Source organism: Orbicella faveolata, unplaced genomic scaffold (genome assembly GCF_042242905.1).
Source record: "Orbicella faveolata isolate gen_17 unplaced genomic scaffold, um_ofav_v1 contig_12, whole genome shotgun sequence".
Lineage (NCBI taxonomy): Eukaryota > Metazoa > Cnidaria > Anthozoa > Scleractinia > Merulinidae > Orbicella > Orbicella faveolata.
The window spans coordinates 1,101,654-1,118,943 of NW_028301539.1; the positions used below are offsets into that span (position 1 = coordinate 1,101,654).

Here is a 17,290-nt window from a genome sequence, read left to right on the forward strand (position 1 = left end):
CATATACATATCCCAAAGAAAGTTCCAGATTAATTTAGAACATTACGTCATCAGAGCTTTCACAATGGCTACGACTACGACTGATGGTGCAATAATACAGTTTGTGTTGATCAAGTAATATGGTGTCTACAGTAATCAATGAATCATCAAGGACCGCTTTGGAATGTGCGCTGCAATGCGACTGTAGTACTAAGAAAACAGTTAAATTTGAAAAGCGCAGTTATAAGATCTAAAAGATCTTCTTGTTGAAACTTTTCTTGGACTCGATACTGAGATACTCATTTGAAGTGGTTTTCTCCGTCAAAACCAAAGAAATTAGGGATCACTAGTCAGGAATGAGAACACTACTGAGTTTTGAAATTTGTTTTTGGTTGCAGGTAAATGTAACAAGATATTATTATTTGTTAGCGTCAAATGCTAACTTGACATTGTTGTTTTTCACACATGAGTAGTTTCAATTAAAAGTGACGAATCAGTGACTCTTGTCCACATGGTCAGAATAAACAAACCAGCTAATTTAGTGGCATGTCCAGAAACTTTAACCTTCTATAAATGTTTGGACGCCTCTTTTTGTTAGTGTATTCAGCGGCATTTTAATATTTTGCATTAGTGGCAATTCTTTAAAGGTTGTAAAATGAGCCAGAAACGTGATCCAGAGTCAACATCAATCAGCTGTTTATCATTAGCTACAGTACTATTAACAGACTCCATGATGTTTAGCTGTCTGGCTGGGAATAGTTCTAATAAACATAGCCACTGATTGACTGTTAAAACCATACCTTGATACTGTAAATGTAATTTAAGCTTGATATCACAGTCCCTAGGGTGAAGCAAATTCTTTTTTTTTTTCACTGTACATCGTAACTAAACAAACTTGTTGGATCAACCTTATCGTAACTGTCAAGCATCTGCTCACTGCTATCTCCAAGAGATTAATTCACAAAAAAATAACTCTTGCATGCCTTGTGTGCCTATGTTTTAAGGTTGTGGATGTACATTCCTTTTCCTGCATGTATAATATAAATATACGTTGTATAAAGCAAAGTGATTTTGAGTCACCACAGAAGAGTGAACTACATGTATTTTATGAGTAAACAAACATTATTTATCAGAGAATTTTGTAATGTTAGTCACAGAAATAATGTAGACCCTTGTCCTCTAGAATAATCATGTTCATCAACCCTTTCTAAAATTGTAACTTTTACATCACATTCCCTGATTTGATGGTAAGTGTAAAACAGTTCATGTACACAAGCTTTTGTATTTACACTGTTTCATTAACCTACATGAATGAAAATTGCAGCTTCTTTATGCTGTCAAGGTATATATTATACAGGCTGTATTACATAGGACCTATGAAAAGAGTTTGTAGGGAAGACATTTCCTTATTACAACTTTTTTCTTGCCTACATGTACATGTACATGTACAGCTGTAGTAAGAGCATTTTTTTTCATTTTTTTTTTTTGCAGGTAAAAAAAAAATCATCTAAAGACGTTAGAAAGTCTGATCATCATGATGAAGAAAAACATCAGAGGAAGTACTTGCCTGGACCATCTTGAGAAGTTCAAAACTTTATTACCCCGTAAGGAGGTTTTGGAAGGAGCTCATAATACTCTAAAGCCAGCTAACATACTTCTTGTAACTGATGGCCTAGACATGTGTCAAGAGTACTTAAAATCCATACAGAGCTATGTTGACCATTGTATTCTGAAACCCTGGAATGATCGCCAAGACATGTTCATTACCTGTATTCGTACTTCTGAAAGTGATACTGTCAATGGGCTGGACATCCTCTATGCTCTAAGTGCACTTGCTTATGAAACAGGTGACATGGTGTGTTTAGAAGAAATAGCAGACCAATATCAAGACCATGCTGGTGTTGGTTATCTGATGAGTAACCTTGGAGTGATGTTGAGTGAGAAGATGGAGTACAAGAAAAGTGAGACTTGCTTTGCTAGAGCCAAGAATTGCTTTGAACGTGAACATGATCATCTGGGAAATGCTGTTGCCTGTTTGAACTTGGCAGTTCTCCACAAGCTCCTTGGAAATGATGAAAATGCCTGGTCTTGCTGTGACTCTGCAGCCTCCTTGTGCCATGATATCTCCATGAGAATGACAAGGGATGTTCATCTGCCGTGGAAGGTCTTAAGAAGAGTTGCTGATTTGTTTCAAGAATTTGGAAACTACAAGAGATGTCAAGATATTCTGCGTATTGGTGTGTTGTACGACATCAGTGGTGCTGATGAAGCCTCCACAATAACCTTGATGAAGAGGTTGATGGCTTTGCAGCTGAAAGAACAGAGTGGTGAGAAAATACAAGGTGAAGAACTTGAAGATGTTGCCTCCAAGTTGCTTGAGTTTTTGGATCAATTGTGCACAGATAAAGGAGTCAAACAAGAGTTGCTAAATGCTGACCTTATTACAACAGCAATAATCTTGGCAAAGATGTACTGTGATACCAATCACCTTGAAGAAGCTTGTGTGTTGCTAGAGAAGTTGGAAGCCAAATACTTGATGGCGCATGGCAGAACCCATTATCTCTATGCCTCATTGCTGTATCAAGTTGGTAGGTTTAAACTTGCTGCTGGAAAGGCCGGTGAAGCTGAGACAATGCTGAGACAAGCACAAGAAATATTTGTCTATTACTTTGGCAAAGGTCACCATATGGTTGCATCATGCAAGAGTCTACTGGGTACATGTGCACTTCTAAAAGGCCACTCCAGAGATGCCTCCATTTTGCTCACGGAAGCTCTGACTATATTCAAGAAAATTAACCCTCATCATCCAGATGTGGCAGAGATTCTTTTAAAGTTTGCTCGCCTCCACAGTGAAGAAGGAAATTTCCAGAATGCTGAAATGACCATGCAGGAAGCATTGGATATTTTCATTTCAGTTTGTGGTGAAGACTCTCCAAAGACAGCAAGTGCATACATTGAAGCAGCAGCCTTCTCGCTAAAGGTAAGAGAATCCAGAGCTTCAGCTGGAGACAAAGTGAAGAGAGCCATTGACATCTTTCTGAAGCTTGGGCTGCGACGTGACTATCCAGATGTCAAGATTTGCCATAGTTTACTTGGTGTCTTGCAGCTCAACATGGGAAGTGATGAAGCAGAGGAGCTATTTACTGAAGTGCAGCAGCAAGTTTCCTTCCAAGAGGAATCTTGTATGGCATTGAAAATCATTTCCCCTGAAAGTACCAACATGTTCTTACAAGTCAAGACCAGTGGTGGTGCAGAAAGATATTCCTGCTTTGGTGCTGCATTAGTTTCTCTTGTCAATCTGGTTCACATGAAAGTAGGCAAGGAGAGGAGGGCCCATCTGAATACACTCCTTAGTTTTTTGCAAAGTCATGAAATAGAGATGCCCTTCTTTGTAGTTTTTGCTGGTCAAAATTACATATTTCATAAAGTGTGGTTGTCTGACAGATATGTGTACTGTGTTTTCACTGATCAAGATGTGAACTCTGATTTTACTTCTTTGAAATCAGACACTCTCAAAGATCCTAATGTGTTCTTGTTATCATCACCAACTAGCCATGGAAAGAAGCCATGTTATCTCCTATTTTGGAAGACTCCTAAAGTGCTGGAAATGGGAGAACTAAGTCGTGTTTGCTCTGCCTTTCGTGAGAGTGTAAATGTGCTATTTTTGCAACCAAAGTTTAGAAAAGGTTACATAGATGGGCAGGATTTCTATATGGAACTGACGTTGCCAACAGAACCCTGTGCTATGACTTCACTGTATGCTCAGATTGACTACCTTCCTCTTCTGGTGGAGCAGGAGCTATCAGTCCCACATGAAGATGGCAACATAGATACTGCTCTCCATTCATCTTTGACCTCTGCTGTTAAGCCTTCAACCCATGTCTCCTACTTTTTGTATAGATTTTCAAGTCAGCGCCAGGCTGAGTTTGTTTTTGATAATTTGATTTGCAGCTTAGGTCAGTCATTGGCACTAACCAAGGTGGAAGGTGTTGAAATTTCTAGTGCTTCTGCTGTGGAGAGTGGAGAATTTTTCTTTATTCTGGAGCCTAGCAATTTCTCTTTATCTCTTGTTGTGGAAGAAGAATCTGTCCTAGTGAAATGCTGGAGTGTCAAAGAGTATGAGTTGAATTGCATCTGTTCATCAGTGAAGAACACTTTACAGAGTACAATGGACTCGTTGTGTTCTGTTGTGATGGTTACCTTTGAGCAATCTTTGCAGTTGTTTTGTGATGATCGTGAGGTTGACTGTAACTACATAAAAGAGTCGGCAAAGAAGCCCTCTAGCTCTGGCCAATCAGCGGAAACTTTGGAAGTACATGAAGATGTAAGTAGCCAAGCACCTGAATGCGATCATCTGGAGGGAACACCACCTGCAGACTTGCCACAGAATGAGGTAACCTTTCACTCAGTAACCATGGTTAGGCTCTAGTGTTCAAGATTATATACAGCTGTACCAGGTTCTCATTAACATGTGTCATGCACTGTTCGAGGATCAGCAATGTTGAGTTGATGTTCAGATGTTAACTTGAGTATTGAAATAAAAAAGGAATGTTTGATATTTCACAAGCGTGGGATATGTAAAAAAAATCTGAGTCATTGACAGGATTTTAACACAACACCTAGCGAACACTGGGCAGGCTCTCTATCTGCTTACTTGTAGTTATGAAGAGGCTTATGCAAGGTAGCACTCAACGTGTTCAACATGGTGTTACCTTGTAGAGGTGCAACCTTACAGAAGGTGGGCATGTTACAGGGTGTGTCATAAAATCTGAGGTGTTGTATTTATGTATGTTGCACTAATGAAAGGCATCAGAAAGTTACTGCAGTGTATATTGTAAATGTATTTTATTCATTAAAGCAGTGCTTTGTTTTAACAGGTGGAAGAAGACATCCTATTCACTGGCCAACCTGGTGACAAGATTAGCACTGAGGTTTGTTTAGACCTTCTGGCATGCCTCCTTACTAGCAGACATGTATCATCAGAGGTATGGCCATCAGGTACTGGTGAACTGTCTTCTTCAACTCACAAATTTATGTATTTGGATGATGAGAAGCAGCTTAACAGTTGTATGCTATCACCTGGCTCGATGTCATCACTGAACTCATTTCCTACCAGCCCATCTGATAAAGTGTGTGAGATGCCTGTGTTTTTACCGAACATGTTGCCATCTTTGAACAAAGCAGCAGCAGAACCATGTGATGACAAAAAGGCTTCCAAGAATGATGATATGATGGGGAGTACATCGGCTGCTTGTGCGGTTTGCAATGAATTACCTTTGAAATTGCAAGAGAAGCTATCAAACCAATCTGCTGGAGAGAACTCAGTCGGGGAATCCTCTGCAATAAGATCAAGTCATGAAGGTGTATCTTCAGGAGAAAACAATCTGGATACAGGAACAAGAGAGACTGTGCAGTTAGAAGACGGTACTCAATTAAGTAAAGAGGAAATTTTAATTCTTAAGAGTGAGGTTGAATTTTGTCAGAATCAGTGTCATGAGCTTAGGCAACAATTGAGTCAGCTGAAGGAGCAGTTCCAACAATGTGAAGAAGAGAAACAACAGCTTGAATTAGAGTTGGGAAGAAGATCATTCCTCGAGGATAAACAGAAGCGCAATGAGAAAGCTTTTGGGTCATCCAGGGCCCATGCCAATGAGCAGAGCAAGTCTTGTTCAGCCAGTAGTGCATCGTATGATTTTACTGATATGGAAGGAAAACTGCTTGGTGGGGCAGGACCTCTACAAGAGTCATGTAAGCTAAATCAACATTAAGGCCGATTTTGATCCTATGATTTTTGCTTCCTTTTTCTCATGGAACATGCTTGCAGAACAAATATTGTTTCATTTAAACCAAGTCTACATCTTGTTTATTTAAGTAAATATGATTCCTGGGATAGGTGTTAACGGGATCTGAGTCATGTTGTTAGCATAAATAAATATTTTGAAGCAAAATCATGCATTATCCTACATGTAGATTGGCCCTTCGTTTTCCATAGTGAGATTACCAATTGAAGTACCCTACAATTCACTTTTTTCAACATACATTGATTTTTACTTTGCAACATACTGATAGATTTTTCATAAGGTTTAGTTCCTTACATGTTCATGTGCATGTGTGTGTGGTAATTTATGCTTACTTCTCTTGATCAGGTTTTTCACTACAACAAAGACTATTGGAAATCTCAAACTCCTTGTCAGATGTTGAGCTGAGGCAGATGAAGTTCTTGGCCAAACCCAGAGTGAATGGTTTTCGACTTGCCAAAATCAGAGAAGGTTTTGAGCTTTTTGAAGAACTGGATGCCAGTGGAGTATTGTCTTGTACCTATGTAAGAGACCTACTCAGAGGAATTCAACGTTTTGATCTTCTGGAGAAACTTGATATCCCTTTACTTGGCAATGCAGAAAGAGGTAAGAGGATCTGCATTGGCTGTGAAGTGTACATCTGCTCTTTTCAGATTGTGTTCAGTAGCCCTTTCCAAAATTAACTTTCCTTATCAATTTTGCATGACAATGTAATCCAGTATGGACGTGAGTCATTTTCGGACAGAAAAACAGAGTTATCCGAAATGGTGTTGTAACATGTTGGATCATGATTATGGTCAGTGATGCATGTGAGGAAAGTTAATCGTGACAAGGGCTTGAAATACCACTTGGAGAGAGACTGTGAAGAAAGAAAGAAACAGGGCTGGGTGGAAGAGCTGGATTGCAGCCAAGGCGGTGGTGCAAAATGGACAGTTTTTGATTGAGAGCACTAATAGCAGCCCTTATGGGCCTACTGATGAGAAGAGATGACGAAGTGACTTGAAACACTGTACCAGCAACAGGACGAGATTTAATATTGTGCCATCAGGCTGAAAATAGATTCATGGGTTGATGTTGTCATATGTAGTACTCATTAAATAGACTGTTTTGTTTGGGCATATTGCCCCTTCTCTCTGTAGACCACCTTATACATTTACATTGATGTTAGTGGTAAGATAGCCACCTTTATGACCTTGCTGTTATTTTTGACTCGTCTTACTGTTGATACTTGTATGATTTTCATCTTACAGCAGATGCTTCATTCTGTGTGGAATATGGCCCTGTGTATGAGCCAATTAAGAATTGTTATTATAGACATTTTATAATTTACAATATTACAAAAATGGGACTTGTATTATTTTGGTTTGTTTTTTTCTCTCACTATTGATATAATTTTCATCTAACAGCAGATGGTTCATTCTTGATGGAAGAAGGCCCTGTACAAGAGCCCAGTAAGTAGTAGCTGTATTATAGACATGTTATAATTTATATATCTGCAAAAATATTACAATGTTACAAAAATGGAACTTGTACTATTTTTGAAATGGGACTTTACTTGTATTGTTGTTTGTCTCACTGTCAATATGATTTTCATCTTACAGAAGATGATGCATTCCACATGGAAGAAGCCCCTGAACATGAACCAAGTAAGTAGCCTGATAATGGACATTTTATAATTAACACATCTGCAAGGATATTGCAATGATACAAGAATGGGACTTTTGGTTTTTTTCTCAATGTTAATATGATTTTCATCTTACAGAAGATGATGCATTCCACATGGAAGAAGACCCTGAACATGAACCAAGTAAGTAATCTTATAATTGACATTTTATAATTAACACATCTGCAAGGATATTGCAGTGATACAAAAATGGGACTTTTGATTTTTTTTTCTCACTGTTAATATGATTTTCATCTTGCAGAAGATGGTGCATTCTGCATGGAAGAAGCCCCTGAACATGAACCAAGTAAGTAGCCTTATAATGGACATTTTATAATTAACACATCTGCAAGGATATTGCAGTGATACAAAAATGGGACTTTTGATTTTTTTTTTCTCACTGTTAATATGATTTTCATCTTGCAGAAGATGGTGCATTCTGCATGGAAGAAGCCCCTGAACATGAACCAAGTAAGTAGTCTTATAATGGACATTTTATAATTAACACATCTGCAAGGATATTGCAGTGATACAAAAATGGGACTTTTGATTTTTTTTTTCTCACTGTTAATATGATTTTCATCTTGCAGAAGATGGTGCATTCTGCATGGAAGAAGCCCCTGAACATGAACCAAGTAAGTAGTCTTATAATGGACATTTTATAATTAACACATCTGCAAGGATATTGCAGTGATACAAAAATGGGACTTTTGATTTTTTTTTCTCACTGTTAATATGATTTTCATCTTACAGAAGATGGTGCATTCTGCATGGAAGGAGACCCTGTACAAGAGCCAAGTAAGTAACCTTATTATATACTTGTCATAATTAACATATATACTTGTATCGGTAGAAGTATGAAAATATTGCAAAAAGACAAATGAGACTGTGAGGAATGGTACACGTAAATTAAAAAAGTATTGAAATACATTTTAAAAGAAGGTTGAAAAGAATGCTTATAGTGATGTATAAATTTTTAGGATCACATCATCCCACTGGTCAAACAATGTCGGACAGAGAAAACAGTCTGGATCTACTGCCTGTAAGACATTATGGTTGTTATGAACATAACTTAACTTTGGTTGCTAGTAAAATCAGTGCTTTAATCTTATCCGCCTTCAGATATTCATTTGCTACTTCCTTGGTTACTTCTTTGAATTTGAGTATATTTTCCGATCCAGATTACTATGATTATCAGTTAGTAAGGTGCAACGAAAGTTTGGTGACCTGGGCCGGGTTGTTCAAAGCCCGATTAAGTTAACTCAGGATTAGCGATAATTTTGATTAATTTTTGTACATTTTCGATGAGGTTTTCTTTTTGTATAGTTTGTCCTTCAGTTTTGAGCTCGAGTGATTTCAAACTACACAAACCTAAGCAGTGAAAAACATTTCTATAGAAGAAAAATTATTACCTCGGTTAACTTTTAATCCTGGGTTAGCGTTAACCGGTTTTCGAACAACCCGGCCCAGGTTTTAACGTTCAACCTGTGTTGTTGTCACGGACAACTGGCTCCATTTCCAGTGGCAACTTGTTGGCCTTTGATTTCATTGACAGCAAAGTGTTTAATTAGCTGACATTGTTCACATTTTTCTTGACTCCTTAATTAACACCTAAGCTAGTTTATATCTGAACTGAACCTCTTTTAATCTGCATTTGATAATGGCGACAAGATGACGCTGAAACGTCATGTTATAGGGTTTATTTTTCTTTTAAGGCGATATTGTTACCGCGGGAAATGAGGAAAATTGCCCGTGGCAACACCGTAATTTTAAGTCCAAAACTCTGTCACTAATGCTCCGTCGCGCCTTATTTAACTGATAATCCTAGTATCCATGTTTCCTGCATTTTGTGACTAGAAATGTGACTGAAATAATTGTAGCCATGAACCCTCAATCTATAGTTGATAAAATAACCTTTATAGCTACGCGACTAGGCGCAACACATGACAATATCCAGAGTTCCACGCACAAACTGTATCTGCAGCTCACAGAATAGAGATGGAGACATCTGTGTTTAGATTGATGATAATGATAAGATATATAATACGGTGTTAATAATATATATATGGTGAAGTAAAGAAGGAGAAAAAATTGTCTCTCTAATCATCTAACATTTGCCCATACAGGAGAAGCCCGCAGAAAATTCCAGTGGAAACAATTTGCTGCAACTGCAGTCCAGCTATGAAGAAGGTTTAACAACTGCGGAAAGAGATCCTGTTGGGGAAACAAGAGAAACGTATATATTAGAAGGTCAGCATATGCCACAATTATGTCATCCAACAGACGGAGAGTTTAGAGATGGTGTGGATAGTCTCCATCAAAATAACAGCCCTAAGTCAGATTCAAAGCGTAAAAGAAAGTTCTTGTCTGCAAAAAATGACGACGATGTGGTGAGGTTAATAACCACAGCTGCTGAGCGTGACTCCCAGGAACAGATCGAAAGGTTACAGAGGGAGTTGCAGGAATATGAAGCAGAGAATCAGATTCTCCAAGCAGAGTTGAAAAGAACATCTCTCCTTGAAGATAAACAGATGCGTGGTGAAAACATTTTCCAGTTATCCAGGGAACGTGCAGCAGATGCTGCATCTCGTGTGGAGAAGGACTTGCCTGATGGGGCAGGCTTTCTGCAAGGAGCAAGTAAGTTCTCTTTAATTCGACTCACTTTATAATTTACGTTACAATGTTGCACAAAGATAAATAAGGCTTCAGTTATTTTTATTGGTTTTGCTGTTACAAACAGATTTCATTGTTCAGTTGAACCTCTGCCAGAGGACACCTCTTGTGACCAGGCACCTATTGTTAGCAGACACTTTTTCATGGTCCCAACCACGTAGAAACACTGCAGTTTTGTTGTTATCTTCAGTGGGTGAAAATGGGAACAGCTTATAATTTAATTACAAAGAATAATGCACATAAGCTAGAAATTAAAAAATACAACTGTACACGTTAAAAGAATGTTAAAAACATTACTAAAGGTAAAAATGTTTCGTTTCCTTTTGATGATTCAAGGATCACATCCTCCCACTGGCCAAACGATGTTGGACAGAATTACAGAATCGTCAGTAATTCCTCCAAGAGACCACAAATTGGATCAACTGTCTATGTCGTTTAGGAATTCTGTTAGCAGTGGAAGTGACATGGTTGTCTTGCCTATGAATTCTGATAGTCAAGATTCATCTGCGTATCCGGGCTTCCCTGACTCATCTTATGGTGTTTCCTTTTCACGGGAGAGTTCTAGAACAACAGTCAGTTCATCAGAGTCATCAGTGTCTTCTGTGGCAGCGCCATTGAGAGTTGAGTCAACGTCCTCGTCATGCACGGCACACAGTGTGTGTGATGGTACACCAAAACTCGCATTAGGTCATCTATCTGCTGTTAAAAATCACGAACGTTTTAGTGATACTTGTCCAATTAGCCCAACCAGGGGTGAAGAAGAGATATTGGAAAGTACACTCTCAAATGAGTGTGAAAGTGGAGACATGGAAAGGAGAGAAGATTATGCTGCCAAAAATGAAGAAATTGGTGAAGTTTCGGAGTTTTCTGGTGACATTAGTGATGGCCCAATGAAACCTCACCATTTGAATATGAAAAATGCGGCTGGTGTAGTAAAAGATGTTGTAGACTGTGGTCCTGTTCGTAGTCCTGACAGGGCTCAAGTTAGAGCAAGGTCACAACATGTGCCTGGCTTGATGCAAGACGTCCTTCCAGATGGAGACATTTCTGTGGAGCAAAATGTGCCGGGTGCATTCAGTGGTGCTGGAAAAGACACCACAGTGGATCAGTTGGTCTCTGATGTGAGTACACAGTCAAAGCAATGGGCACGTTTCGGTGCCAGACCAAGAGACAGGCCTCCTGTGAAAATGACGCTGCCACCAGAGTCCTCACTGATTGGCTTAGCGGCACAAGAGGTCACAGAGGCCAGTGGATTGGCTAATGTATTCTTAGCGAGGCACTTTCAAGATCAAAGCCTTCATGAAAGTCTCCGCCAAGGCAGTGCAGTAAAATTGTTGTCTGAGGAGACTTCATCACAGGGAGCTTCCTACGTGGATGGCATGAAACACTCAAGTGAACCTAACAAAGCTAAGCCATACTTGGGTGATTGTCAAGTTGTTTCAAGGCCTGATGTAAATAGCAGATGGATGTTTCCCCCTCCTGTACCTGGAGGGGAGTATAACACTCATAATGCAGTGGGTGGCTACTCTTATAATACACAGCTCAATGCACAGCTCAATGGTCATGTTGGACCTTTGTCCAGCCATTTGACTGGTGGTATTAGTAACTTTCCATCAAGTAATGCTTTCAATTCATCAAATTACAATTTATTTAGAAGTGACTTTGCACTTGGTACTAGAGAACCTCATTTACCGTTATATGGGCAACTTGATTCTAGATTGAAAACATCAGTGCCCGGGAATCAACGTTTGTATTCAGGAATGACTGGTTCACATTTAGCAAATGGTTCATTAACAGGAGCTGCAGGACCTCAGTTAACACCGCCTGTATATGGATTACAAAGATATAGTGGTCCCAGCGATAATGCTTCAACAATGGCATCAGAACGAGAAAAAACACAATCAGTTTGGAAAGCAAATTCAAGACTAACTTCAGTAGGTAAAGTGGGGCGTGTTGATGAAGGAAACTCTGGTTTGCCAGCTCCTTCAATAGCTACTAGTTCTAATGAAGCTGATAACAGGCATGTATCAGAGGCAGAATCTAGTAGAACAAGACAGTATGCGCAGGGCATTGGAGGGAGTAACTTATCAAACACTTCTGGTGATTGGGTAGTTGCTGGTGCTAACGGAGATATTGATGATACACATACTGAGGCTTCGTTACTTTCCGATGAGTCTAGAGGTTCACGGTTGGTAGCTAGTGCTAATGGACACTCAAGTCTTGAACCATGTGGTGCTGAGGCGTCATTACTTTCTGCCAATACTGGAGGTTCTATGTTAAACAGAGATTTTGGTACTGACTCAGTTGAGTCCACGGACAACTCGCTGCTTGCCTTGGAGCAACGTGTCGAAGAGGCTTGTGCTTTGGTCGAAAGAGTTCTTAGAGAAAGAGAGGAACGGGAACAGTTTGGAAGGGAAATAGAAAGGAAAGAACGAGAAATAAGAGAACAGAGAGCACGAAAGAAAAGAGAGAGAGAAGCAAGAGAGCAGGAGGAAGCTAACAGGTGGCCACAACAACAGGAGGCCATCACTGGCCGCTCACAGTGGTTGTGTGAACATTACCAGAGGCACTGTAGAGTGCGATTCCCTTGTTGCACCCACTTCTATCCATGTCATCGCTGCCATAATAACTCTAAAGCATGCGACAATGAAGAGGCTAAGGCCGCCCATGCGACTCACCTCAAGTGCTCATTATGTCAACACGAACAGGAGGTAAGTGTGTTTTTTATTATTATTGTTTAATTCTACAATGACTGGCGAAACGGGAACGGGGGCGTGCATCAAGTGACACAAAGATTAGTTCCAAGGTTTTCCTCTGTTTTGATGTGGTTTGACTCTCTAAAATGGAATACATTGAATTGTTATGAGGACAGTTTCACGAATTTTATTCAAAGATAACAATAGAAAACTGCTGTGGTAATAATTTAAAATGCTGCAAGGGCTTCAAAGCCAAAAAGATGCATGAAATGTTCTTTATAGACACAGTGTTAATGCTTTAAACGATGACAACTGTACTTCGCGTACGTGCGCGCAAATCTTGTATTCTTCTGTCATAATAATGAATGAAAAGGCGTGTGGTTTGTTCCTCAATGGTGAATAATGCCTACCTTATCATCTTTGCAGATTGGGGAAGACAGTGGAAAATGCCGCAGCTGTGGAGCTCAGATGTCTGCGTATTTCTGCTCAATCTGTAAACATTTCACAAGTGTGGATAAGAATCCTTACCACTGTAAAAAATGCGGAATATGTCGGTAAGGAACATGATCAAATGTTATTTTTAAATTATCTTTCCTGTCAGTGTAGTCATCAGATAAACCTTATATTTTCCTCTCGCACACAAAATGACATTTTTCTTTTTAGCAAATTTTAATTTCTCGGTGTTTGCTGTACGTGGCTTACTCACAAGGAAATCGACTGCAGCTGCTTTCACATGTATGATTGCATGTGAAGGCAATTCCCATTGCTATTCGTGTCCTTATTCTTAATGGTTATGCGCCAAAATTACGTATATTTCTCGATATACCATAATGTGTAAATTTACGGTTTTGTGTATCGAGTGTGCCTGTGGTAATTAAGGAGATCAATTTCATCAACTTTCAGCTTAAGGTACCAATTTTTAAGGGAACTGTCAAAGCGTTACTCCATTAAATTAAATTAACTTTCAGTTTTAGGTGCCAATTTAATTTTTTAAGGGAACCGCCAAAGCGTTGCTCCTTTAAATGTCAGTTTATATCGTCAGTGATTCTAGTCCTATCATTTCCTCTATCATTTGAGGTCAAAATGATGTGAAATACCGTAAAATCCCTTATTACCCTATTACCATATTCCCCTATTACCCTATTAGCCTGTAACTTTTGATTAAAAATTTTGATCTTTGCAAAGAAACGCAAAAGGAGCGCAAGAGCTTATATACCCGGGAGGGGGGGGGGGCTATAACCGGGGGGCCTTAACATGGAATTTCACGGTATTGATTATTTTCTTCTCTCCAAGAATCCACAAGGATAAATCATTCCACTGTGAGGTGTGTAATGTCTGCCTGGACAAACGTCTTGAAGGAAAACATAAGTGCAGAGAGAATTCTGGGCACGATGAATGCTGTATCTGCTTGGAGGTGCGTTCGTAAACCAATATAAAGATACTCGCACCTTTCTATTGTCTTTGTGGGCCTTTCCCGCGACAGGATCCTCGCACTTTCCCGCCATACAAACATCGCACTTTCCCGGCACATGAACTACGCGCTTTCCCGCACATGAACCTCGTACTTTCCCGCCATAAGAACCTCGCGCTATCTCGCCATACAGACCTCGCACTTTCCCGCCACGTGAACCTCGAGCTTCCTCGCTACATGAACCTCGCACTCTCCCGCCTCGTGAACCTCACACTTTTCCGCCACATGAAGTGCAGGCTTTCTCGCCGCCGTGTCTCACGCTCTCCCATGATAAAATCCGAAACTGTAACCAGCGCTTCTCACTTAACACACCATTACAGTATTTAGGTGAAAGCCATCGTGTATTAATAGTCTTATCATTGTTGTTTTGTGTAGGATACATTCAGTGGTTGCCAGATCTTACCGTGTTCGCATAAAGTACATCGGGAATGCGCCATCGCTATGATACAGAACGGAATGTGAGTACAGCTATATGTACATATATAATATTGTGTAACTTAGTTTCTTTTGCATGAAATGTTATTTTGTGCGCATCGCCCAGATCTACAGCTTTTTACAGGATTCACGGGACTTGATTAGCAGATGAAACTTTCTCCTCCCTTCTTGTTAAAATATACTGAACTTCGCAACGCAACTCGTAAAAATATTGTTTAACCTTTGTTATACAATATTTGACTGACTTTATGAGATGGTCCCTCCAGCCTTCTATTTTGCATAACTTGCCCTCTATTTTTGTGAAAAGGCAAACCAGTAACTGGTTTCCCGGCTATTAGGCCCTGGGAAGTGACTGCAAATCCGGCGTAAAAGATAGATTTTAAACTAAAACCTGGAACAGACTTGCAAACGGTCAAATGACGTTAATTTTGGAAGCCGTAATTTTCATTTCATCGGAAAGTGTGCCTATGAAAGGTTGCTACTATTAAAGCTGAACTACTCTTTGGCAAAAACGTGTTGCAGAGAGAAACTTCTTGAGATTTCTTTAGCGTGAGCACTCTATCCCATTCAGGGCAGGTTACTCTGCATTGCTAGGCCGTGGCAGGTTGTCCGAGGGGTTCGCCAATACCCAGATATACTGTAGGAGAAAGGCATTGTGAAAGACAAGTGTCTTGTCCAAGAACTCAATATATAAAACTCAATCGTAGTTGAAACCCAGACCACTCGATCCCAAGTCCATCGCGCCTCCCTTTAGTAATTATATAGACATACCGAAAATGGCAATAAGAATAAATTAGAGCAAACAGGATTGATTAACTGTTTTTTTTTTTGTGGTTCTAGTCGCACTTGCCCAGTATGTCGACACCCGCTATACAGCCAAGCCTCAGAGTGATCATTTCGTCGATGTTTGGTTGAGAAATGCCATTACCAGTCGTACATGTACCTTCTTGGTCTCCAAACACAGCTACTTCTTGTTGTCAGACTATTTGACTTCGCAGTTATTAACCAAAGAGAATGTTATTATGGTGCAAATGAAGTCTGCACAGTAGATTTCTTCATATGGACAAATTGAAGCATAGCACTTGAATGGTAAAGCATATGTACGTAGTCTTCTCATAAGGACGAAATTATGGGGATGTCAGCGCACTTTTTCAACGAGCGCCCGCGTCAGAGAAACACCCGTTGAAGGTGTGTCTTGTAATACTGTAACCTCTTAAATAAGTGCGTTGTTGTTGTATTGTATGTGCCTCCCGAATGTAAGTTAGGCTTTGTATTGAAAACGGTTCTATTTTCAAGAGCTAATTGTCACTATTCGAGACGAAGCCAAATTCTTGTTTCTAGTTGAGGCAAAATATTTTGAATGATCACATTGTCTTGAGCTCACAAAATTTAATTTTATTTAATTTAGTTATATATTTAGCAGGCTAGGCGTGAGCCGGGTTGAGTCCATACCGTATCGATAAGAGACTAGATTTTTCAATTCCTTAGCAAAAGAATGACAAGGGTAACATAGTTGTTAATGTTTAGACGGTAAGTGTGATCTTGCTCGCTTACCCAATAAGCCAGAAGTCTTTCAAAACAAATAATCTTGTTGGCAATGAGCTCCCTTTATTCCTACGTTAAGAGTTGTGCGGGGAGAACATTTTTCAGTTAAAAAAGCTGAAAATATGATCTATTTCATGTTTTAATATTAATTGAAATGTTGTTGATATTATGTTATTACAAGAAAATTACATAGTGTAGCATAATTTGAAAATTTGAACAATTCAGTCGAGTTACTGATTTTGAAATCTCCCCGTTTCCTCTTGAAGTTTATTATTATTTATTGTATTTTTGTATGTTTAGCATTTCTCAATGTATTTATTACTATTGTAGTATTTCAATTTGTATTTTGATAGTTTTCCAAATGTATTTTTCGTTTATATTGTAGCTGAAAAATCCACTTAGGGAGCTTCAATAAAGTTTGTATCACAGGCAGACCACTCTGTGTTGTGGTTAATAATTATTTATATGAAACGAGCAGAATCTATGAGGGTTATGAATAAAGCTCTGAAAATTTCATATATCTAAATTACATCTCGGTCTGAATATCCCACTAAAGTTAAATGAAACGTTAATCAACTCGTGTGTGACGTTTTTTCGCCTTCCTGGGCCATCTGAAGTGTCTTGTTACGAAATTAGTTTTGGCCGGAAACCCGCCGCCAAAAGTAATTTCGTGAAAAGATGCCTCAGATGGCCGAGGAAGGCGAAAACACACCACACGAGTCGATTAACGTTTCATTTAACTTTGTTGGGATATTGAGACCGAGATGTAATTTAGATATGCAATCTTCAGAGCTTTATCCATTACCCTCATAGATTCTGTTCATTTCATATAAACAATTATTAACCACGAGCATATAGAGTGGTCTGGCTGTGTTTGTATGTATGTATGTAAGTGAGATACTAATATATTTTTTGCGGTAGATCTTTTGGAATTATAGATACTGTTTCATGTTTCATCAACTGTGTTTCAGTTTTTCTTGACGGCTTGTTCGTTTGATTAATTACCGTACCCAAATTTGGAATAAGCCAA

At 39.2% G+C, this 17,290-nt stretch overlaps 1 protein-coding gene across 17 annotated transcripts; it reads left to right on the forward strand.

The window, feature by feature from the left end:
* Positions 1–1,450: 1,450 nt before the first annotated feature.
* Positions 1,451–17,220, forward strand: LOC110062417 (uncharacterized). 17 transcript variants are annotated; one of them, XM_089283490.1, is made up of 17 exons: positions 1,451–4,372; positions 4,857–5,727; positions 6,126–6,383; positions 7,184–7,228; positions 7,379–7,423; positions 7,540–7,584; positions 7,703–7,747; positions 7,867–7,911; positions 8,031–8,075; positions 8,194–8,238; positions 8,421–8,482; positions 9,567–10,077; positions 10,450–12,824; positions 13,236–13,363; positions 14,103–14,223; positions 14,656–14,738; positions 15,556–17,220. In XM_089283490.1, the coding sequence occupies exons 1-17, from the start codon at positions 1,514–1,516 to the stop codon at positions 15,605–15,607; spliced, it is 7,635 nt and encodes a 2,544-aa protein (XP_089139616.1). In that variant the 5' UTR covers positions 1,451–1,513; the 3' UTR covers positions 15,608–17,220. The 17 variants fall into 17 exon arrangements, with proteins under 17 accessions (XP_089139616.1, XP_089139617.1, XP_089139618.1 ...); XM_089283491.1 differs by having other exon boundaries at positions 7,187–7,228; XM_089283492.1 differs by lacking the exon at positions 7,540–7,584.
* Positions 17,221–17,290: the final 70 nt, after the last annotated feature.

What these genes read in the sequence shown, in the direction of transcription:
- LOC110062417 (XM_089283490.1), top strand. Translation starts at nt 1,514, where the DNA reads ATGATGAAGAAAAACATCAGAGGAAGTACTTGCCTGGACCATCTTGAG. An exon ending in ACAGTCTGGATCTACTGCCT is followed by an intron (nt 8,483 to 9,566) that starts GTAAGACATTAT and finishes TTGCCCATACAG; the next exon opens with GAGAAGCCCGCAGAAAATTC. An exon ending in AGGCTTTCTGCAAGGAGCAA is followed by an intron (nt 10,078 to 10,449) that starts GTAAGTTCTCTT and finishes TGATGATTCAAG; the next exon opens with GATCACATCCTCCCACTGGC.